The sequence below is a fragment of the Triturus cristatus genome, chromosome 11 (genome assembly GCF_964204655.1).
Source record: "Triturus cristatus chromosome 11, aTriCri1.1, whole genome shotgun sequence".
NCBI classification, from domain to species: Eukaryota; Metazoa; Chordata; class Amphibia; order Caudata; family Salamandridae; genus Triturus; species Triturus cristatus.
In genome coordinates, this window is record NC_140594.1 from 1,135,323,635 (window position 1) to 1,135,348,822 (window position 25,188).

The following is a 25,188-nucleotide window of genomic DNA, read 5'->3' on the forward strand; positions in this document are numbered from 1 at the left end:
TACAGAAAACACAAGATGAAAACTCCAAGATATATAAAAACAAAATAATTAAAAAAGGCCTCAGGTGGCTATGGCTGTTCATTGCCTTATTTCGCTATTTAATCACCCCACATGAAACCAGAGAACGTCAGAATACACCATATGTTGTAGTCCTACGATCTGTACTTTCTAATTTAGTTATTGATGCCCAAATGTGGGAACGAGGAAAGGAATAGAATGAGAGATTGAAGAGAAAATAATAAATGCTCTCATTTTAACTACACACTGCCCTCCCACAGGGTGGATATTCAACTGATCTGAACCGTACACAATTCATTTTTGGATTACAGTATTCCTTAGGGTACCAAACTGCATTCGTTCTAATTTTGTCCAAGAGTGATGCAGTAGCATCTGCTTTCAAATAAAACAAAAAATGTCCCATATAATGCCCCTCCCTTTATTTAGGTCGAACATTCTAGACCTCTTGTATATACTTTAGTATATACTTATATGTGTATGTACTTTGTGGGCTCTGGATATCAGCCCTAGGACTTGTCGGCTTCCGCTTCGGGACTTTTTTTTCTGTTCATCTGCCTCTATTTAACTGTCTTGATAGAAAACAACCAGCAGAGGTCAGTAAAATACCAGAATCACTTTAGCATTTTCTAGATTCCACTCCACAGAAATGGTCTCCCACGAGCACCTGTAGACAATAATATTTCTTCCAAATCTTGTATTTTCAGTGATATGACCACCGAAGGCCCTGATTTTATATTAAAAACAGAGCTTTGGCCTATACCATTACATCATTTCTCTCCTTGGGTTCCCATCCCTGGCATGTCACCCCGTTATGGTGCTTACTTTCCCTCCATGTTAAAGAACAGTATATATTTCAGCACCCAGGCTAATGTGAAGCATAGCTTAATACATACAAGGTCCCAAAGGCGAGACCGATTGCATTGCAAATGCTTGTTCATTCAGGAGGCTCCTGCTTGCAGGTATGGTGTGCTACGTTTAATGGGATAAAAACCAAAAGAAGTAAATCTTAGTATTTCTTCAGCTTTTTGCCAAACATGTTTTTTTTTTTTCCACAGAGGTGTATTTTATGGTTAGGGTCACTCAGGACAGCCTAGGGCCTGATTTAGATGTTGGCAGTCCTGGGATTGCCGTCTCTTTTTGGTGGTACGACCGCCTGCATACCAGACGGTTCGATCGCCTGTTTACCATGCGGGTGGTGAGACTGTCATCTGACTGACTCCAGGCCACCGCCAAGATATGAGCACCGCAGCACTGGCAGTGGGGAAGAGTGGCAGTCAATGGTGGCAGTACCGGCATGGGTACTGCCATCAGGATTACAGCCTGCCTCTCCGCCGACCTTTTCGTTGTAGGGACCCCACCATGAAAAGGTTGGCGGAAGCGCAGGTTTTGAGGTGCAAACATGTCTCCAGGGTGAGTGTGCCCTGAAGACATGTTTCTGGTGCTGCTCTGTGTGCCTCCCCATGGCTTGTGCACATTGGTGCACACTGTTTCTCCTGCAGACAGCCTGGAACCTTCTCTGCATGGCTGGCATTGGCTGCAGCTCTTAACTAGAGCCACAGCATTCCGCCTACTTGACAGATGCGCATCCCACGCCCCGAAGCTATGAAAAATGACATTGTCAAACCTGCTTTACGTGGACAATTTAGTGCTGATAAGTCGGACCCCCATTGGACTCCAACATCTCCTGGACACGATTTATCTTCTCGCAATGGAACGCCTTAAAAATACATTTAAAAAAACTAAAATTATGGCAGTAAATTACCACAGGAAGAAAAATATCAACTGGTACGTGGATGGGCAGCGCCTAGATAAGACAACAAGTTATAAATACCTTGGAATACTCTTAGATCATAAAAGCTCTTTCAAACCATAGTTGGAGTCTTTGAAGAGGAAGGGAGTCATTACCTACTTAGCTATAAAGCCTCTGAAGAAGAAGCTGCCGGATTTAACATTTGACCCCCTGCTAAAGGTTCTGCGAGCTAAACTACAGCCAACAATAACTTTTGGGAGTGAACCTCTGAAAGGGAAAGATGCTGCAGTCCTGGATATAATAACAGCTAATTCTGACAGAGCGATGTTTCATCTCCCCAGATATGTGTCACCGGCCCAAATACGGTTTGAATTTGGGCTACTAAAACAATTCGTAGAAAGAAGGGGTGCTTTTATAAAATGTTGGCATAAAATCCAAAGAGCCAAGGAAGGATCCCTGAACTACCACCTCAGGATTGAGCTGTTTTGCCTCTGAAAATCACCAGTCAGAGATTATTTTCTAGACTCAATCAAGCTCCTGGGACTGACAGATCTCTACAGAACTCCAATGGTGCATCTTGCATTTAAAAAAACAGTGACAAAGTCAACTTGACTGATATCTGCCCTAGAGGACAAAGAAACACTCGCTAAACGAGTGCATGGCTGGGCAGTGCTCAACAACTACGAAGCCCTCAAACCCAAACCCTATTTTAAAATGGGAATAAAAATGGCAATCAAGGAAACATTTCTAAAGCTCCGTCTAGGTTTCGTTCTGATCACCCCGTTTCTACCAGCATGGGAAAGGGGAGGGGGCAAGCAGCTTTGTTGCCTGTGCGGACTCGGCACTGAGGATCTTATCCACGTCATCTGTATTTGCCACAATCTAAGGGACATAAGGTGTACTCTATTACAACCAATATTTAAGCAGCATGGCATCAGGACCTGTAGGCAGGCACTAAAGCTGTGCTTTAATCCAGCTGTAGTGCAACTAAATTGTTTTATACCGCTGCAAAGAGACTCAAAAATGATTTGCCACTGGTCGCGAGTCAACCCAGTACAGTGGAATTGGGCATCACCTGAGTCTTGTCTTGCAAAATCTTTTAAGTGCATTTTAATGCTGCACAAGCACTTTAAAACTGGCCATTATTCAATGTTCATCCCACTAAGTTTAGAAAGAGCACCTTAATGCTGTCCAGGCACTTTAATGCAATGCACTGCGTATAGTAACAAGTACAGCGGAGGGACAAAGATAGGTCGGCAGCCTAATTTGACAATTATCTAGCACCCGAACTGTCTGCTGCATAAGCATTTTAGTATTTTGAAGACTGTAATAGATTTTTAACATTGTTTTATTTACTTTATTATTCATAAGGAACCTCTATTCCTATGTGTATTTAGTGTATGCAAAGGTTTTAATTAATCACGCATAATAAAATTTACTACTACTGTTACTACTACATGACTATGCCGCAGGCACTCCGCCAGTCCCGGGGGATATCGTAATACGACGGTCGGGTTGCTGCTTGCTTGTGGGCGTTTCCCGACTGCCCCCACGGTGGGTTGGCAGTGTGCCCGCCAACTAATAAATCAGGCCCTTAGTAATTTCTACCAGTTATCCGGTGGAAATAAACTACATGCACAGCAATAACAGTTTCCTCTATATGCACTGGTAGTGATAGTATTAGTATAGGGGCAGGGCTCAATTTAGGGGGCACCTCGATAAGAGGCAATGTCCTTACTCTCGAGAAAGGCATCAAACAAGGGAATAAAATTACCAGGCAATAAGTCCTCCGTTCCTCTAGATCCTGGCAGGAGAAGGAAACAACTCTGCCACCTACTTTTGAGCCACCAGCCAAGCACAGAGACCCCAAACTGTGGCACGCCCTTCAAAAACTCCATCTTTCTTTTTATAAAGTTTATTTATTAGTTTACAGATAACTGCTCTTCAGAGGTAGGTCTTTAATGAATTTATGGATAATTTTAAATATGTTAATTCCGTTTTTGAAATTGACAATACAATAATTGCATCAAACATGTACTGTACAAAAGACTCATATCGTCACCAGGATATCAAGTCACAAAGTCATAGTGAGTTTGCACGCAAGCCCATGCTAGCTTATCCCATAACACCCTCTTTGCTGAAAGATCTACAGTTCAGCCTGTAAGTATAGCTCCAAGAACATGAGAACGCGAATTCATAGTCTAGCTTAAAAAAAGACGTAAAACAATAGAATAAACATATTCAAATGTTATTAAAAAATCCGATAATATAGGCAGAGCATCAACGTCAACTTGACCATATCTGCATTCCTGTCATGCAAGCCTATCAAAGGGCACGATATGTGGAAATATAAGCACTAGGGGTGCCCCAAACACCTCAAGTGAGCCCCAAGTCTAGGCGATTTGTAAAATGAGTCATAAGTTTCTATGAATTCCAATCAATCATTTGGATTTATATTTGACGTTTTTAATTGTTAGAGTTGATAATGCGGATTTGAAATTGGTGCCGTCATCTCGTCCATCTCTGAAACCACCTTCTACCCCCATGCTCCATCAGAGATCCCCAATACAGCCCTCAGCATCTCTCACCCCTCAATCATGCCCATGCCTAGTCCCATGATGAAAATGGTGTCTGCTACCCAAATGGTACTGCCGATGGCAACGCTGTCTTGTCAGTAAGGTAGGTGAGGCATCTCCCATGGAACCGTTTCCAGTAAACTGCAAGGGTGGACCTCAAAACTCCAAAGCACTTCGATTGAGCCTGAGAGGAATACTTGCTGGTCACGGTACTCAAACATAACATGTGGAGGAGCTTCTCTGTGCAGAGAAAGAACAAATATGAAAACTAAATTGCATCTGATGCAAGCTACTGATCTGATGACAAAGGCTACGTCGCTCTGTGCACACATCTACTCATCTAGTGGATAAGAGCGCTCCAAGAGGTGTGTCGCTGTTTCCTAGTAGGGGCTGACCTCATGCTGAGTAGGCTCATTGGTGAGAGCTGGACATAGGCAAATGATTTCAGCTCTTCTGTAGATACTTTCCAGAATGATTCCTAAATTCACAGACAAACATGGGAACAACTATTCTGTCATATGAATCAGATCTTGGGGACGTGCACATATTTTGGGCAAGGATGCAGTTGTGCACCAATTGGTTATGTATAGTGTGATTACGTCCCCAGTATAAAGCTATTGTCCACTCTTCACCTTACTCTGGGTCTGAAGAGCTCAAGAAGTAAGCGCACCTCTCAGAGACAGCAAAGGTTCAGATTGATGAAAAGCTGTCCTGTTCAATCACACTGGACAAACAGCAAGACTCAAGAGGAGAACCCACAAATTACAGGTGTCTCTCTGCCACCCTCACCTAACTGTGCCACAGGTGAAAAAAAAGATTTTGGCGTCTTAGGACTGCACCCCACCACCAAACAAATATAATATGGGATGGCAACTTGCTTAGACCCCTGCACATATTGGGCATCTCTCCAAGGAGTACAGAAGTCACACAGACCACTTTAAGATCCAGCACGCCATCCTTAGCTTCCTGCTACAGGGTGATAAACTTGGTAGTGAGCAACCCAAGGCTCCTCTAGTGGTGGCAGGAAGCACCGCTCTGACACACTGAGGCAGCGGCTATCCTCTGTGCTAGGCTTACTGAGCTGTCCTCTATCGCAGCCTCTTCGTCTTCAGTAGGGGTGAGCCGTGTGCTCCGGTAAACTCTGCTCCGTTGGCAGTCAACGAAGTTTTTGCCAAACTCCATGCTCCAAACGGAGTGCAGAGTGTCAAACTCAGTGAACTCTGCCGGCGGAGCGGAGTTTACTGCCCAGGCCTAATCAGGAAGTGAGTACCAAACAGGTATGGCTTCAGCTTCTTCAGTGCCCAAACCACAGCAAAAGCTTCTCTTTCTATTGCACTTCACCTCAGTTCCCTGGGGAGTAACCTCCTGGAGATGAAGGCTACATGTTTGTCAAGGTCCTCTACATCTACATTGATCTATGAACGTATTGCCCCCATGCCATGTTCTGAGGCATCTGTCAGAACAATAAACTACTGGGAGAAATCAGGGGCCTTGACCCCAGGGGCTGTGCGCATGGCTTCCTTTAGGGAGTCAAATGCTTTTTGGCATGCCTGCTTCTTGGAAGTCAGCTCTGTCAAGGGGGCAATGATACTGCCGTCACCCTTGACAAACTTCCTATAGTACCCAGTGAGGCCGAAGATTACCCTGACCTCAGTATTTATTTTGGGGGGCTGCCAGACAATTTGGTTTCTAGGTCTGAAGGGTTTGAACCTTCTCCCTACCCACCAGGTGTCCCAAGTACACCACAGACCCCTATCCCATCTGCCACTTACTGGCCTTTATAGTCAGGTTTGCCTGCTGCAGGGCCTGAAGCACTTCCCGAAGATGAAAGAGATGGTCCAGCCAACTGCTGCTGAAGACAGCTATGTCATTCAGGTTGGCCGCTGTGAAGGCCTCCAACCCAGCAAGGACCTGATTCACCAGCTTCTGGAAGGTGGCAGGGGTGTTCTTTCACCCAAAACGCATCACCCTCAACTGGTAGTAGTCCTCTGGAGTGTAGAAGGCTGACCTCTCCTTGGCTCTTTCTGTTAGGTGATCTGCCAGTACCCTGATGTAAATCAAAGGTACTTAAATACTGGGCAGCCCCTAAACTGTCAATGAGCTCATCCGCCCTAGGTATAGGATGAGCATTAGTCTTGGTTACAGAATTTAACCTTCTGTAATCAACAAAGAACCTTAGTTCAGGTGTTTTGCCAGGACTGGCCCAGGGGCTACTAGAGGGTTCTATCACCCCCAAATCCAGCATCTTAGAGACTCCATTCTTGATGTTGGCTCTTAGTTTATCCGACAAGCTGAAAAATGTATTATTGACAGGGGAGGTTTGTCCCCTGTGTCCACATCGTGGGTAAACATGTGGGTAATCCCAGGAATAAGGAAGAAAAGAGAGGAGTACTGTTCCAACACTGGGCAACAGTCCCTCTGCTGTTCAGCAGTCAGAGTGGGGGAAAAGGATCACTTCTTCCACAGAGCCATCCTTCTCCTCTGAGGCTAAGTGGTCAGGGAGTGGTTTCAGGTGATTGATGGGAAGCACCCTGAGAGGTTGTCTGGGGTTCTTAAGGTCCACCACGAAGATGGCCTTACCCTTCCTCTCAATCACCTCATGAGGCTCAATCCAACGGCCCTGAAGGGCACTGGGCCCCCTGTGTTCCATGAAGCACACTTTTTGTCTAGGCTGCCATTCCACAGTGGTAGAAATTGGATCATACCACTCCTTCATTACAGCCTGACTTGCTTCAACATTGTTAGAAGCTTGCTTCCACAACTTAGCCGCCTGGCTAAGAAAGGCCGGTATGTAGCTCACTACATCCTGGGGGACTTTCCTGGGAGCTTTCTCCCACCCTTCTTTTACCAAGCGTAGAGGTCCTCTGACAGGGTTACCGTACAGAAGCTCAAAGGGGCTAAAGTCCACTCCTTTCTGTGGTACTTCCCTGTAGGCAAACAGCAGGCAGGGTAAGAGTATATCCCACTTTTTCCTCAGGCAGACTTCTGATCATGCCTTTAATGGTCCTATTGATCCTCACAACAAGTTCATTTGTCTTGGGGTGGTAAGGGGTGGAAAACTTGTTACACACTAACTGTATTTGTTTCACACTCTGTTGAAACATCGTCAACTCACACACGCACTCAGGACTTAACAATGAGCCGTTTAACTAAATATGAGCAAATAATCCTGACTGCACAGAACATTTCTATAAGAAGGTGGAATACACTTAATCCACCCACACTCTTGCTAATTCCTAGAGAAGTAAATGATGATATTAATGATTTCAATTATTACTGCATTGATGTAACACAATTGTGTACCAACTAAAGACCAGACATTCAAGAAGGGTCACTCGAGTTGGCTGATTTGTTTTTATTTGTGGATGGCTCACGAAACCCTTTGATCAGCATATGTAATTTGGACATTATCATTTACATAGGAGGTCTAGGATATAATACCGCACCTAATTCCATTTTGGGAATAATGTTGGCATATGGTGCGATGATCAAAGGAAACAAGACCCCTTAGTTTCCTAATGCGTGAAAGAAACTCCCACAACAGACAATTGTACAAAATATATGATCCGCACACATTAAAGGTTAAAGAAACAATTCCACCAAATATCATAATTCACACATTCCTTTATTCTTTGAATTTAGTTCTCCTTAGGCCTTAGAGGTACAATCTTGGAATGATGTAAATAGAGCCTTAATGAATGAACATATATATTGAGTTATTGATTGGGTCTATATATACATGGCTGTTTTTATAAGATTTTAAAATATTTTATGTTTTCTATGTCTTGTAGCCCTGAAGAAGTCCTTAAATAGGACGAAACGTGTTGGCTACTGTGAAGAAAGGAGAACTAACTAAATTCAAAGAATAAAGGAATGTGTGAATTCTGATATTTGGTGGAATGGTTTCTTTAACCTTTAATGTGTGCGGATCATATCTTTTGTACAATTGTAATTTGAACATTGACATTGTGGAGACATCGTATTTGTGTAATGTTATCTCTGCGTGAGTCGTTGAGTAGGTTGCCATTACAAGAACATTCTACATAGCCAGTGAATTTAGTACTACAATTTACACAGATAGTCAATATGGTTTTGGAATGGTCCATGATTTTGGACAATTGTGTTCCCAGTGGTTGTTCATGACATCCGCAGGCAACCCAATTAGAAATGTCCAGCGCATTTTTGATATTTTATATGCCCTACAACTGCCCAAAATGATTGCACATACAAGTAACACTGACAAGATTACATTGGAGAACCATTTCTCTGATGACACTGCTAAATAATGTGAGCTTATGCCTACGACATTACCAATTGCAGATGACAATTCAGAAGCAGATGCTTCACATTTTGAAACTGTCAATACTTTTCTTACTAGGATAAATCGAACAGTAGATAATATAAGGGATTTGCAGAATGAGTCATCAGAGAAGGAAAAGAAAACGTGGAAAATAGCATGTAGATAACATGAAAATGAAATGTGAAAATCTAAAGAAGAGATGTTTCTTATGACAGACTCACTTTTGCTGCATATGGCGAGACACATGCATGGGTCTACACATGTGGCATGTGATGGAATGGTGGACACATGGAAAATAGTTTTTAGAAATATTGCAGGTACAGTGTGTCAAAGGTGTATCACATGTTAGAAGATTAATATAGGGAAAAAATCTAGAGTGGCCCTTCACAAGGCTGCAGGTGGATTTTGTAGAGATGCCACTGTGTAGTGGTTTAAAGTATGTTTGAGTGAGTGTTTACTTATTATCAAAATAGATTGAGGCATATCCATCAAAGAGATGTGATGCACTGACAGTTGCTAAATTTTTGTTAGGAGAGTTGATCTCAAGATTTGATTTGCCAACTTTTATAGAGACAGACAAGAGCACACATTTCAAGAATTAAATAATGAGAGGTCTGTTTACTGGACTGAAGAGTAAATAAAAGTTTGACTGTAGTTATTGCTCAGAAGGATCAGGAGTTTTGGAGAGGGCCAACAGTACAATTAAAACAAAATTAGCTCCTCAGTGTCATTCAAATGGCCAGATACTCTCCCCCAGTCTTACTTTGCATGAGAAGCACCCCAAAAAAAAGTGGGGTTTAAGTGCCTATGAAGTACTCTTGAGGAGAGGGATGTTAATCCCTGGTGTTCCATCATCTGCTGCTGTTTGTAAATGTTACTGATGACTTAGCCGTGGATTACTGTAAAGCTTGGCTGATGTGACGAAGTCTGGGATGACAAAAGGCTGTTGTCAAGTTCCTTTGTGTGTGGCTAGAGACAAGCCCCTTATTAATGGAGTTTAAACCCATAACCATCACTGAAGTAGCGGAATGTCTAAGTAGGAATAAATCTGGTTCTCCAGCCGATCCTTTTCCTCCCCGCTCGAGCACTAAGATTACGCCGCTGTTCGTGAATGCCTTAACTATGACTTTTAACATGTCATTAAATCAAGCTAAGGTTCCGAAGAGATGGAAACATGCTCAGGTCAAGCTAATTCTTAAGAAATCTTCGGCTGACCCTAGCTTACCAGTAAACTACCGCCCCATTTCATTGCTTTCCTATTTTGGGAAGGTACTGGAGCATTTAGTTAACAAACGTTTTACTGCTCATCTAGAGAACCATGGCCTTCTCGATTCCTCGCAGTCAGGCTTCCGTGCTGCTCATAGTACGGAGACCGCAGTTATCGAGATAGTAGATAACATCAGGCTTGCTTTGGAAAAATGAGAATCTGCAATTTTGTTTCTCCTGGACCTGTCTGCGGCTTTCGATACCATCTCACACAGAACTTTGAAACATCGACTGTGGGAGGTGTGTATCAGAGGGAAGGCCTTGGACTGGTTTGAGAATTACTTGGCGGACCGATCTACCACTGTCCGTGTGGATGAAGTGGTCTCGCGCACCTATCCAGTAACGGTTGGGGTTCCGCAGGGATCCATTCTCAGTCCCATGCTGTTTAATGTATATTTAACACCTTTAATCATTAGATCATACGGTTTTGAGACCCTTTCGTATGCTGATGATACCCAGCTGCTCGTTACTTGTGACTCTGACTATGATGGTGTTAAATCCCGTTTTAAGAGCTGCATGGTCCAGATTAACAACTGGATGAGCCTAAATAAGTTGCAGTTGAATGGCAGTAAGACTGAGATTATTTTCTTCGGAAAGGCCGAGCAGTTCTGGACGCAGGACTGGTGGCCCACGGAGTTGGGCACCTGTCCTTCCCCCAAGCTAGCAGTACGTAATCTAGACATCATTATTGATAATTCTTTCTCCATGAAAGCTCATATCAACCAGGTGCTAGGAGTTTGCTTTGGGATTATGCGTAATCTCCGAAAAATCTTTATGAGGCTACCTATTGAAGCAAGGAAACCTTTGATACAGGGACTTGTCATCAGTCGCCTTGACTATGGCAATGCTCTGTTTACTGCACTTAATCAAGATCTGCTTTCTAAACTTCAGATTCTTCAAAATACTGCCGCCAGACTTATTCTTAATCTTACCCCCCGAACCTCCTCGGCTCCGACTCTTAAAACCTTGCATTGGCTTCCGGTTCGCCAAAGAGGACACTATAAAATCTTAAATCCTACACACAGGATAATGTATGATATTGGTCCATGTTATCTGGCAAAAAAATTGCAATGGTATGTACCGGGACGTTTCTTAAGGTCCGGCACAAAGTTTCACCGTGCTCAGCCGCGTATTCGAACTGTCTGCAATGGTGGCCGATCATTTTCTTACCTAGCTCCTATGCTTTGGAACCAATTGCCATCAGAACTTCTATCCATAGCAGACCACTCATGTTTTTGTAAAAGGCTGAAAACCTGACTTTTTTCTCAACAAGCTGTTTATCGGAGGTCTAGGTTACTATCTGTTTCTCTGTCTTTTTGCTGCTAGCGCCTTGAGACCTTTCGGTGATTTGTGCGCTTTATAAAAATATTTGACATTGACATTGAGGTGCAGGTTGGGCAGAACACCCTTCTGCACCCAGCCATCCTAGCAGAGTGGCCAATCCTGCCCACGCCTGTCTGGGCACAATGTGCATTCTTAATGGGACAGTCATTAAAAGGCCCAGGCAGCTGGAAACTCCTAGAATGCCTTAGAAACTTTGGGCCAGGAAATGCAAGCTTTCTAAAAGTGGCATTTTCAGAACTGTTACTTAAAATCCGACTTTACCATTAAAGAGGATTTTAAATTACAATTATTTTAAGTCTAAACATGACATTGTGACCTGCTTCCAAGCCAAAGTTAGCATTTATAAAATGTCAGAAGGTAGCCAAGTTTTAGTAAAGGAGAGAGATAGGCGTTATAGCAGTGAAAAATGACTTAAAGGGTTTTTCACTGCTAGGATATGTAAAACGTAAGTACACATGCTCTGCATTTAAAATACAATGCACCCTGCCCCATGAGCTTTTAGGGAGTACGTGAGGGATAAGTTAAATGTATTAAAAAAGGAAGGATTAGGCCTGGCAGAAGGTCTATGTTGCCAGGTCAAAATGGCAGTTTAAAACTGCACTCCAGGCTGCAGTGGCAGGCCTGAGACATGTTTTAAAAGACTACATTAATGAGTGGCACAATGAGGGCTGCTAGTAGCATTTAATGTACAGGCCCTGGGTACCCGGGGTACCAATTACTAGGGCCTTACAAGCAAATTAAAGTAAAATGGTAAATTAAATTTACCAATCAGGAGTAAGCCAATTGTATCATGTTTCAGGGAGACAGCTCAAGCCCTTTAGCACTAGTTGGCAGTCATAAAATGCACAGAGTCCTAAAAGGCGAGTTCAGCAAAGGAAGGGAGTGAAAACAAAACATTTGGGATGACCCTGTAGAGTGAGTCAAGCCCACCAGTGATGAATACTGCTACGAAATGTGAATGTTTGCTGTATTGGATCCATGCATCTCACACTAAAAGATTTTGTACTGCTATGAAGAAATGGTGACACAAATGGTTGACTAATTAAGTCAAGCTCGAGTTTGCTACATTGATCCAGAGAAGGGAGAACAAAGAGTTCAAGACCATCATCTAGAAAAGCAAGAGAATCAATCAATTAAAATTCCACATTAAAGTGTTGTAGTAGAAAACAGTGCAAATCAAGAAGCAGAAACAAACGAGGAAGATCAAGCAAACAAAACCGGCGATACAATCTTGATCCAACCTGAATGCTCTGGAAGTGTGAAAGAAAGAAGCAGAAGCAGAGTATTGCAAAATAAAGAAAGCCTAAAAGAAATTTTTGGAAGTTTAGCTTAAGCAGTAACAGAGCTGATTGACAAAGAAACCAGTGAATCAGCAATCAGTAAATGACCAAGAGCAAGAATGCCTAACAAGAAATATGCTGCTCATGAATGAGCATATTTGACAAATATTGTGGCAGAAGACAATTTTTGCTTGAGAACTTCAATGATGCAACATATGAACTGAGAAATTAAATCGCGGATGCTATATACTTCCCTGATGGAGTGAAGCAAAAATGTTAAATTTTTAATTTTGACTTTTGAAAAAACTATACTGATCTAGAGGATATTTTTATGCCCCCATAACTTTTTAAAAATTTGGATAGCAATTTCAACTCACATTAAGTCTCGCCTTTTTAATTGACTGCATTTATTGTCTAGATTCTACCTGCATTTTATATAAAGTTCTTATCACCTTTACATGTTATGTTATAACAATTTATATAGCGCACTAATACCTATAGGTGTCTAGCACTTTTGGTTCGCATACTGTGTCAGGTAAACTAATTTTTAAAAAGCCATGTCTTGAGGTGTTTCCTAAATTCAAACAGGGATGAAATCTTCCGGAGAGAGAGCGGAAGAGAGTTCCATATCCTGATAGTGCTATGTCTGAAACTCCGCCCCCCCCCCAGTTCATCCTTTTGACTCTGGAGGAGACGCAGCGCCTGGAGCAGCCAAAGCAGGGAGGAGGCGGGAAGCAGCGCGAGAGGCACCAGCGCTACCCAGCCACGCCCCCCTTTCACCGGACACTTCAAGTTCACCTCGCGCCTCCCGCTTCGCGGGAGACGCAGCGCCTGGAGCAGCCAAAACAGGGAGGAGGCGGGAAGCAGCGCGAGAGGCACCAGCGCTACCCGGCCACGCCCCCCTTTCACCGGACACTTCAAGTTCACCTCGCGCCACCCGCTTCGCGGGAGACGCAGCGCCTGGAGCAGCCAAAGCAGGGAGGAGGCGGGAAGCAGCGCGAGAGGCACCAGCGCTACCCGGCCACGCCCCCCTTATACCGGATATTGCCTGCAGATCTCTTCCGCCAGCAGACGCGCGGGTGGCGCCGGGGAAGCCCGGGCAAAGGGCGGGCCGTCTACGGCCGTCAGAGGCCGAATGAGGTCGGGCCGGGCCACCCCCCTAAATACTTCGAAATGGGTAAGCGCAAACAAACAGCTAACATGGAGGTGGAGGGGTAGAAAGCGAAGGCTGCCAGAAAATCGGATAGTATTAACTCTTATTTGTCTACCGCAGTTGGGGCTTTATCAAAGGAAATTGCTAATGCAGAGCAGGAACTTGGTCTGGTAACCCCCTCTTTATCCTGTGAACCAACTGACTGTATGGCAGCGCCTCGTATACCCTTGGAGCCTGTGGTGGTTGTTTCTAATCCACCCATTAGGAGTGCCCCTGCTAACTCTACTCAGTTGGGTGCTGTTCAATTGGGGCATTATGCCCATGGTAATGCAGGTCCTGTAAGGGGGGGTAAGAAGAAGAGCATTAAACGGCCCTAATCCCCAAAAGCTCCGCAGATTACTGACGGCTCTATAGCAAATTTTCGGCGGACCTACTGGGAGACCTAATTGCCTCACGACTAGAACCGCTACTTGTGGGCATTGCTAAAGACATTGTCGAGACTCTGAACGCTTGTGTTGCCGACCTGCTTAGTAAATGTTCCAAAATTGTTGCCTCCATTAAAGATTTTAGTTCACAACAATTGAGGGTTAGTCAGGAGAGGCTTAGCTCACAAAGGGTCGATGGGGGCATCGGAGTTCCCTCTGGGCCATTGGCCATACCAAGTCCTCGAGTGAACCGTGGTACCCCAGGCAGGTTACAGAGCGTGGGACCATCTCCCTATGTCGTGCATCCGCCTCTAGGCAGGCAGTCCCTTGGTAACACGCTGCGGGCGGCCAGCCCTGACGTAGTCCAGCCCCAGGGTTGAAGTGTGAAGCAGGTAAGGGGCTGCTCGGTAACCCTTGACCTTCCCCCGGAAGCGGCCCCGTTGGTGGCTGTATTTGTAGGGGTTCCTCCGCTCCGTGTGGGAGTGTTTGAATCAACTCATGATTTGTTAAGGGTGACCAGATCCTGGTGCACAGCCTCCAGCTGTGGGGGACTGGACATCTCCTCCAATATCATCATGGCGAGAAGGGTGGGGTGGGTTGGGCGGCGGCCAAAGCGGCTTGTGGGTGATTGTGTTATAGTCAACTTCAATAGTCCTGACATAGCAGATAGACTGTTTTGGGATGGGTCAGAGGTAGCGTTAAGGGGAATTGGATCAGTCCCCCTTGGGTTTTTCTACCCACCCCCAGCAAATTTGTCAGGCGGCATACACAGTCATTCTGGTATAGGTCGTGTAGCAAAAAACATTCTCCCCCTACCACCAAGGCCATTTTTTACTCTCTGTCAGCCAACCATAGCGGGGTGTCAAAACTCTGGGGAGACCCTAGGGCTTGGTGATTGGCAGCTACCCTCTAGTGTCCCTTTGCCCCATCCCCCCAATCTGATCTTGAACAACCGTTTTACCCCATTGTCTAATTTGGAGGCAAATGATTGACTGACAGTGTCGGACCAGTCACCTATATCCTGTCATGTAAATCCTGTTGCAGGGGTATGCTGTAAATTAATTAGCTGGAACGTTGCTGGGACTAGATCCAAGAGAGCGGATCTAATCTGGCTTGATTATTTAGGCAATCATGACATTATTGCCATGCAGGAATCATGGGACCCGTCAAGTAACTTCTGTTTGGATGGTTATTCTAGCTTTGCGCTCCCAGCAGTCATGGGTGGGGCGGGACGAGCGAAAGGGGGTTTAATATTTCTTTTTGCATTATATCTGAAGGGCACATTTACTCGTCTGTTTTCTGGCTCGAACAATTTTCTTTGTGTTGAATGGTCCGTCTCCCACTCTCTGAAAATTTTACTGATTAATTTTTATAATGCTAGGGACTGTATTGTCTTTAATCAACATGTGGTCGCTTTGCAATGTTTCATTTTAGAGTATAGCCAAAAACAAAACACTGGTTTCGAGATCGTCCTTATGGGCGATTTTAATGTTCATCCTTGTGATGCTGAATGTTATGCGGGGGGTCAAGAAGCCCATGAGGGGCCACCAGGTGCTGCGGCCTCTCATTTTGAGCACACTAAGTATGGGGAGGCCCTAGAGGATTTTCTTGCTACCATTAATATCTTTGAACCGAATTTTATAGAGGTAGGGGGCAGGGTTACTACTTTTAAAGGCACCACTGCGGGGTCAGTGATCGATTACATCTTCTTGTCCTCTGGTGCCCTATCGTGGGCAAGAGCTTATAAAGCTGTCCCGTTGGCCTTTAGTGATCACAATCCGGTGTATTTGGAGCTGGAAATGGCCGAGAGTTTGGGTGACGTGCGCCACGTTCGCCAAATTGACCCTCCCCTGATCACGAAAGATCAGGGCCACAGGATCAAGTGGGCAAAGGTGGTGCCCGCAACCTTTTTAGAGGCTCTATGTGCAAAAATTGACGGGTCTTGGGCCACTTGCCTCAGCGAGGTAGTCTGTGCCTTTGAAGTAATCTGTTCACAAATCTCTAGGGACCTGACTTCCACCAATTCTGGTGGATGCAGCAATCCCTCAAGATGGTTTGATGGAAGTTGCTCCAGGGCCCATAGGGTCTTGCGTCACGTGCTAAAAAGCAGCCCTAGAGATATGGTGGCAATTGGCGTAGCGAGAGGGGCCTATAAGGAGGCCATTGCCAAACGGAAAAAGGTGATAAAAGCGGAGGCTTGGGATAATCTCTTATCCATCGATGTCCTACGGGACAGTGGAAAGTTCTGGGCTACAATTAATCATCCATTCTTTTCGGGTATCGAGGGCACTAATCTGGATTGTGTATTCCCGGACGAGCAGTGGTTTGATCATTTTAGTAACATGTATGGGACAGGTGGCTCAAGTCACCCAAGCAGTAGTATTTCCCTTGAACCCTACTCTCTGTCTTGCTTACCTTTCGATATTTTGGCTGTGGAGAAAGCCATAAGGGAATCCTCTAGTAACAAGGCGCCGGGCTCAGACGGCGTGCCGATATGGCTTCTCACCTAAAGTATGGACAAGGATTTTAACAAATGTTGTTAATGTCGTCTCTGGCTATAGGTTCCCTGCTTCGTGGGCTACTGCGGTCATTATCCCAATTTTTAAAAAGGGTCACCGTGATGACCCCTCTTGTTATAGACCCATCTCCCTGATAGACTCAGCAGTGAAGATCTTGGGCAGGGTTTTACTCTCTAAACTCAGGGAAGGCTTAGACAGTCGGGGTGTCCTGTCTAATCTCCAATATGGGTTTAGAGAGAATAGGGGGACCTTGGATCAATGTCTAAACCTTCAGCTTTTAATTAGCAAATACACGGTGGCGAAGGACGGGTCCCTTTTTATGGCCTTTATGGACCTGTTGTCTGCTTTTGATTTAGTTAACCGTGAGAAGTTATGGCTTATTTTGCTGGAAATGGGTATTGACCCCCCCCCCCCCTAGTGAGCTTTTTAGCAGCACTCCATCAGGACCTTTTTGCCCCAGTAAGGGTCACTCAGGACGGGAAACGCACTAAGCACTTTAGGTCAGTGAGAGGGGTGAGGCAAGGGTGTATCCTGGCCCCACTCCTCTTTACTATCTACATTAATGGCCTGGAAAAGTCCCTGGGGAACTCGAGGGCGGATGTGCCGCGTGTAGGGGATTTAGCTATACCGGTTCTCCTATACGCGGACGATGCTGTCCTGTTGGCCCGCACTGGTGTGGGGCTTCAGAGATTGCTGGATGCCTTCGGCGCTTTTATGGCCGCCTTAGACCTTAAGGTGAACATAAAGAAATCTCATTTTATGGTAGTGGGGAAACAGGGCAAAAAGCCCAAACTTAGGTCTTTTTTCTGTAACGGGTAAGAAATTTCGAGAGTGAAGGTTTTTTGTTATCTGGGGGTCCTTTTTGACGAGAGAGGCACTTGGGGCCCGCAAATCAAGCTTAAAAGCAACTCGGTAGCCAGGTCTACCTCAGCGCTACTGAGTTGCGCCAGAAGACTGGGGGCATGGCCGATGGAGGCCCTGCTGAAAGTATATAACTCGAAATGCTTGGCCATCGCCACTTATGGTGCCGCTTTGTGGGGTTACGTCGTGCAGGATATGATTCAAGTGGTAGAAAACAGATTTCTGAGACACTTGCTCTCTGTTCCCCAATCTACTCCCACCTTCTCTATTCACTTGGAGGTTGGTTTGGGATACGTTACGGATAAACTGAAGATGGCCCCACTATTGTGCTGGGTGAAAACCTGGCTAAATCAGGAAATTACTCTTAATCACATGATCCTCAACGATATTTTAGCTATGGACAATGTTAAGAGAATACCCTGGCTGGAGTACGTTAGAGCGGCGTTCTCCCGTCTTGGGCGTCCTGAGCTTTTTTTATTCCCTTTACATATCGTTAAGGCAGATGTTGCATAGATTAAGCAGTCTGTCTTAGACAGGGTAAAACTGGATCATGAAGAGAGGAAACTTACAAAACCAAGCTTTAGAGCACATTATTTGCTTCTCCTATCTCCCTCTCTGGAACCCTATTTAAGTATTGTTTCTAACCCATATCATAGATTTCTATTGTTGAGACTCAGATTCAATCTGATTCATTATTCACTAGGTTTTTATCCGTCCTGGGGTAAACCGGAATGTGGCAGGCCGTGTCCATGTGATAATTTCTCTTACCAAGACACATTGCACTTTTATTATGTTTTGTGAGTTTTATTCTGCTAGCCGGAAAAAATACTTGCTTCCGATTTTGAAGGATGCCGGCTTTTTACAAGTTAGACCTGCTTTGTTATTTTTACAGCAGCTGAGCAGTACTCGCATTGTATTCAGTGTGGCAAATTTCCTGGTGGCAGCTGTGCGTTGCAAATCAAAAATTCTTCCAAGCCTGTGTAATCCTGATTGACTCTTTTTCTTTTTAAATCGTTTTTTTAGGCATCGTTTTTAGATATGGTATTTTTAAAATGTGGACATGTTGTAAACTTGATGGTTTATATTATGCTTGTTGATTGTCTCATTTATTGTATGAAATTTGTACTTTTATGATTTTAATTAATCAAATAAAGTGTTTTGACTGACTGACTGACTGACTGACTCTGGAGGTGGGCATCAGGAAGGCATTGGCCAAGCTAGCGGTCTGCTTGGAGAGTACCAGCTAAAAGCATCCCAAAGAAATTGTGGACCTTCTCTGTAAAGTGCCTTATGTGCAATACAAAGTGCCTTGAACCTTACCCGCTGGCCAACTGGCAGCCAATGCAATTCTATTGGACTGGTATTTGGGAACATCCTGCACTAATCTGGCGGCGGCATTCTGTACCGCTTGCAATCTTCTGAGTAGGTTTGACTGCAGGTTAATGTATAGGCCATTATAGTAGTCCAGCTTTGGCAAAACCAGGAAAGTTAGAACCGTTTTCCTAGTATTTTTAGGAATGAACGGGAGAATTTTACGCAAGGTTCTGATAGTAAAAAATGCGGAAGACACCACCTTCTAAATCTGAGACTTGAAATTGAGCTTCTCATCTATATTGACCCCCACATTTTTCGCTTCGGCTACCGGTGTAGGAGGGGGCCCCAAGGTGTCTGGCCACCAAACTGGCGACCATAGAGGAAAAAGCTTTCCAAATAGCACCACCTCAGTTTTACTAGAATTTAGCTTCAAGCAGTGCCTACTCGTCCAGATGCTCAAATAGACCATGAAATCATGAAGTTTGATGGAGTAGTTAACATCCTTGTCTATAGTTGAGATGACCAACTGGGTGTCGTTGGCATACGAGGTGGGAATTAGATCGAAACTTCTGATCAAAGGTGCTAATTCTGACACATAAATATTAAAAAGCGTAGTGCTCAACGAGGAGCCCTGCGGCACCCCACAAGGCAGGATAAAAGGTGCAGATTTAAAATCACCTAGTTGAACGGTCTGTGTTCTATCTGATAAAAACAACGTTAAAAGCAAAAGGGCCTTTGCTCCTAAACCTATGGTCTTTAATCGTTCTATCAACAAAGTGTGGTCCACGGTATCAAATGCTTGGATAGGTCGAGGATAATAAGAGCCGCCGACCCTCCACCATCTAGTGCAGTGCGGATTTCCTCCGTGGTCTTTAGCAGAGCTGCCTCAGTGCTATGCAATGCCCTAAATCCAAACTGAATGTGGCATAGAATGTGGTTGGGTCAAATGTAAGTGGAAAGTTCCACATTTACAATTTTCTCCACAATTTTCACAGGAGGTGGGATCCTCGCAATAGGTTGGTAATTGGCCGGTTCCATTATATCCAGATTGGTTTTTTTTAATAACGGCAAAATGCAGGCCTGTTTCCACATTGTTGGAAACAGTCCTTGTGAAAGCATCTGATTGAATATGCTAGATAGCTGAGGACTAATAAGATGGCTAATATTGTGGAGGATCCTAGGAGGGCAGGGATCCTCCGGAGAGCCAGATTTGGTCCTTGAGAGAAAGGTGGCTACTTGCACTGAGGAGGTAGGGGTAACATTTAAGAGCGGTGTTAAGATTCTAGCTTCCTGTTCTGTGACATTGGTGTTTGATTTATACATGGCAAACTGATCATTAATTTTATCGACCTTTGATTTAAAAAACTAGGCAAGTGTGTTACAGAAGTCTTGAGTACAGTTGGCAGCATCATCCTTTTTAACAATTGTCAGATTGTTTATGAACTTATAAAGTTCCTTGCTGGAATTGTCCGCCTTCTCTATTTTCAGCATATAAGATTGGCTCTTCTCAGCAATTAGTTTTTTCTTATCATCTGCTAACATTAATTTATACTGATCTTTCTCAGCTGCTTCATAGTTGTTTCTCCAGATTCTTTCTTGCCTCCTACAGGCTTGTTTGTCTAGTCTAAGAGCTTCAGAAAACCATGGTACAGAAGGGATCTTTCTGTTTTTATTAGTATATATAATTCGGTTCCAGACAGGAAGTATAGCTACTGGATCTGGTTGACTTTGCACTAACTGACTTTCCAGTAAGCCTGAGTCAATATTATGCCAAGCTCTCCCAATGAACTTGGTACTAGACATATTAGTTGCATTGGATCTAGGCAAGTCATAACGAAATATAACAGCGTAGTGATCGGACCACGTAAGAGGGTGGATGGATATAATAAAAAGGGCAGAGTTATTAGTAAACAAGCCATCCAAGGTATGTCCTGCTTGATGCGTGGGGCCTAGGACTAGGTGTCAGAGTCCTAATTCGGATGTAATATCGAGAAGCTCCTGAGTATCTTTATCTGCTAATGCTTCCAGATGGAAATTCTGATCACCCAACATAGTGAAACATTTCGATTGGATGCCCAGTTCTAATAAACGAAATAAGTTATTGATACAAGTTCACTCCTATGAATTAAAGCTAGGCCTCCACCTTTTTCTATGGGTCTGTCATGCCTAAATACTTTATTCCCACACGGCACAGCAATATTAAAATCTGGGTCAGATGTTTCTTCGCCCCAGGTTTCCGTGACAAACAAGACATCTAGCTTGTTGTCAGTAATAAAATCCGCAATCTCATATTTATGCTTAATCAATGACCTGGCATTGATAAGCGCTAACTTAAGTTCTGTATTACATATGCTAACATTGACCACATTTCAATCAGAATTCTGCTTCGCCTGAACGCTCCTTTGAATTTTACTAAGGCATTCTAAGCATTGAGGATGTTCTGTTCTTAGCAGCTCTTCACAGGTAAATTGATAACATAACTTACCCCTGGGCTGACCAAGCACGTGAAGGCTCTCCCCTGAGTAGTTAATTCTGGGCTTAATTTTAATATTTGGGCCAGGGGTCCTGGCCTAGGCCCGGTCCAGGCGCGTACATGCGCAGACGGGCTTGCCTCAGGCACACGTTGCAAGTGTGCTCCAGCTTTCACATAAATAGGTGCTCCTGGAGCCTAGAGCGTTAACCGGGTGGAAGTAACGCCCTGAGAGTGTCGGCAGATTGTGTCTTCCCTCCACTACAGTCGGCTAAAGCGGCAGCGGACCGGGGAAGACCAGGTTGATGTGCAAGAAGGCAGAGGTGAGGGCTACAACAAGTGCAAAGTGCGTGATAAAAATGAATACACAATTTAAAAACAATCCTGATAAAAATTAAAACAGGCAACCCGATAAGTAACTAAAATGTAGGCATTAAGAGCAGCAGCAGCACCTAATGGCTGTATCAGCGATTAGTTTCCCAGCAGTAAGGACCGCCAATATTTCACAAAATTCCATTTATCCATGAAAGGTTTGTGTTAATGTTTTTCCATTAACCATTACTTTTGTTATTTTTCATTTATCACAATTTATCTAGGAGATATGCAAAATATGCACTGTATTAAAACATTGGAACAATGCATACAAATATAAGGAAATCACCTCGCTCATTGGCTTGTCTGGTTCGGGTTCCTTTTTGGAACCTTCAACGAGACAACCGCAGTATACGTGGAATTTAGTGAAATATGTAGAGGTGGTAAAGCATGCAGTAAATGTTTTATACTTTAACCCTAATGAGAAGTAGGCCCAACCCTCTTGTTATCACTTCATTCATAAGAGATCCGATGATTAAAGTGCAGTTAAAACTATCTTACTGATGCTAACTTCATTCTTAGTTTATTTATTCTGGGTTCATTAGATAGGATATAAAAAACAAATATTGGATGGTCTCTAGGTTTTATTACTCTACCATCACACAAATAATATTGTCAACATGTTTCAGTCATCCTATGTCCGCCACTATGTGTCGATGGCCTCATTCAGGACTGTGAAATCCCTATTTTATGTCGCTTTCATAGTTGGAGGATTGGAAGAGGTATCCCAGGAGATGTCAGTCCCTTGATAAATATGTTAGTAGAGGGTGACACTCCAACTCCCACCCGGGGTTAAGAGTTATAGGGCAAACATTTGGAGAAAACTCCTAACATCAGAAACATAGGTGTAAAAAGTAAGGTCCCTGCATGGTATTGTTTTTAATCACCTATTGTCCCCATTTGACTGACTGAGCCACGATGATAGTGACATAAAATAGGGGTCTCACATTCCTAAAGAAGGCCATCAACCCATTGTGGCAGACATAGGATTCGCTGCAACATGTTGACAATATTATTTGGAGCGATGGTATGGTAAGTTAATGAGGTTGGAGAGTCGGGAAAGGGCATCATCTGTACTTTTAGAAACTCAATCTTTAAGGGAGCAGTCAGCGGTCTGCACCAGAATAATGTGAGATAGCCAAATATTCTTTGTTGGATGAGTAGTGTAAGAGAAGAGAAAGAAACATATCTTCTTATCATACCTAGAGATGATAACAGAAACCTAGGAGGACATGATCTTGTGATATTGTCATGGTTTGGACATCTTGCCTTAAAACCATTGAAACTTGATGTCACATTTGGAGTGTCCTGTTCCATCTTAATCCTAAACCACTGACATATGTAATCCCGAGTGTTTACAAGAGAGGATGTTGCTCCTTCAACTGTGAGTGATCACCACTGCAAAATCTTGACCATGATCAGCAGTTTCCAAGGTGCAGACCCATGAATTTTATAACATGTGTTGGGTGCAGCTACAAGTTTCCAAAAGATTTTCTGGAGTCGCTGTCACTATAAATTTTGGGAGTAATCTACTAGCTGTGACGATGACCCATAGTGCAATTTAATCAGATCACAGACACTGCCTTCTCCAAGGTTTATATGGTAAACCTGGTCCCAAGCATTAGGCTTATTTTAAAACACCCAAGAACAACACAAAAAAGCTGTTTAGAATAAAAGAATATGAGAATAATCCATTGTGGACCAGGAAAAGTGCTAAAATAGGTCATGTCGGACCTTAGGCGGCGTTTTAGCTGATTGAGGAGAGTGCTTAACAAGATTAGGAAAGCCTACCATTTAGTTACTGCTGGCCAACAAATGGCATAATGATGTTCGGCAGGAGACAATTAGGTCTGTGCTCCCTTGGGTGAGCGGTGATGGGATGGTGAGAGAGCATCAAGAGTTCATGAAGGTCAACCATCAGGCCTGAATAGATCAAGAGGGCAACTAAACAAAGTCATACTAGGTACCAGGTTGTCGGTGCCGTTAAAGGGGACTGCTAAGTGAAGCCAAACTAAGTGCAAATGCAGTAAAGTAGGAATCCAAATACGGTCTAGATAGATTGATTGATATGAAAGTGGGTGAAATACAAGAGGTTGCCAGGAAAAACAGCGAGAATCCCTATCACTAAGCAGGTTATCGGCACAGTGGTCAAATGGCTGTAGGCGGAGTAGACAGTTTAGTGCTTCGAAGGTAAAGATGGCTTTTCTTAACAACAGCCAAACATGAAGGTACACAATGCTTAGGTGCCTTAGGTGCAGGTGCTTATTTATTTATAAAGTCAATAGTGTATTGATGTTTGGAAAAATAAATAAATGTGACATAGCCGCATTAACATTGTGCTGCCGTGGCATTGGCACAACTCAAAAAAATGAAATATGTGACTAATAACAGTGTAAGAGCAAAGACATGTGTTATGATTAGTGAGGACTCAATGATACAGCAAATTGTAGGGACATAAACAGGCTAGATGGGACTGGAGATCCTCGATACAACAGAAATTAGCTTTCAATATAATCAGGAAGGTACCTTTTTCTTGTCCATATTTCTGTATGTAAGGTGTCTGGGGTCGTCCAGATGTCTCCTCAGACTTGGATACCAGCATGTCTCTAACAGCTTCGTATCCATTGGTTATAACCACAGGGGTATGCCCCACCCACAAGGTGATAGTATTTCCATAGGTCTTTGCGAGCTGTGAATAAAAAACATACACAGTTGGAGTTGTGAAGGACTGGAGCCTTGAATGACCACAACACATCATAACAAAATATTGTTTCCTTTACATTGCCCTCAGACACTGTCATATTCAAATATCCATTCACCTGCTGTCTTTATTTAGAAACTATCTGTTTCATTCACCCATAATTTGATCTTCCTTATAAAACACTGAACTGTGGGAGAGATGTATGACGGACCACGACTGCATTTACCGCGAGTGCTTTTACAACGACACTGGAACCACGACAAATCTTTGCAACAAAAGTCTTTACAACTCTTTTTACCACAAGTATACCTTTACCACAAACAAACGCATGCATGGTGAAGGCATATGTGTGGTAGAAAATTAACAGGTAAGTGTTACACCCATTTCTATTTTTATATTGACATACATAAGTATTTATATTTATATATATATATTCACTGAAAAAAGCAATGGTTACAGAGACGTTATAGTTAGGCTGATATTTCACTCTTACAAAATCTGAAAAATTCAGCAGTTATAGTTACCCGAGGTAACTATTACTTATGCCCCCGCATTGCATAGCTCAAGACCTCACATATTACATCCCTCATGAAATGGTTAGTGACATCAGTGATATGATCTCAAATGATATCATCCATTAAGTGTAAGTGTTTTCTAAAAGTTTATGTGTGTTAAATATATGTAGTAAACTAGTGAATTACTTAAATTAGTATAGTTTGTGTCTTAGTAATGAGTGATACTATTTGTAACATATGTTATGTGAGTGGCTGTGTGACTTTCAGTATGTGAGTGGGTGTCTGAGTGGCTGTATGTTTGTGTGTGAATAGGTGTGTGAGTGG

The 25,188-nt window shown here is 43.6% G+C and overlaps 1 protein-coding gene across 3 annotated transcripts in view; it reads right to left on the reverse strand.

The window, feature by feature from the left end:
* LOC146786202 (cytochrome P450 2J2-like) overlaps positions 1-25,188 on the reverse strand; it is a 626,890-nt gene that overhangs the window by 405,580 nt on the left and 196,122 nt on the right. For all 3 annotated transcript variants that reach the window (XM_085635777.1, XM_085635778.1, XM_085635779.1), the window contains exon 2: positions 24,175-24,337. In XM_085635777.1, the coding sequence (XP_085491903.1) occupies positions 24,175-24,337 (163 nt within the window). The remainder of the gene's footprint in view (positions 1-24,174; positions 24,338-25,188) is intronic.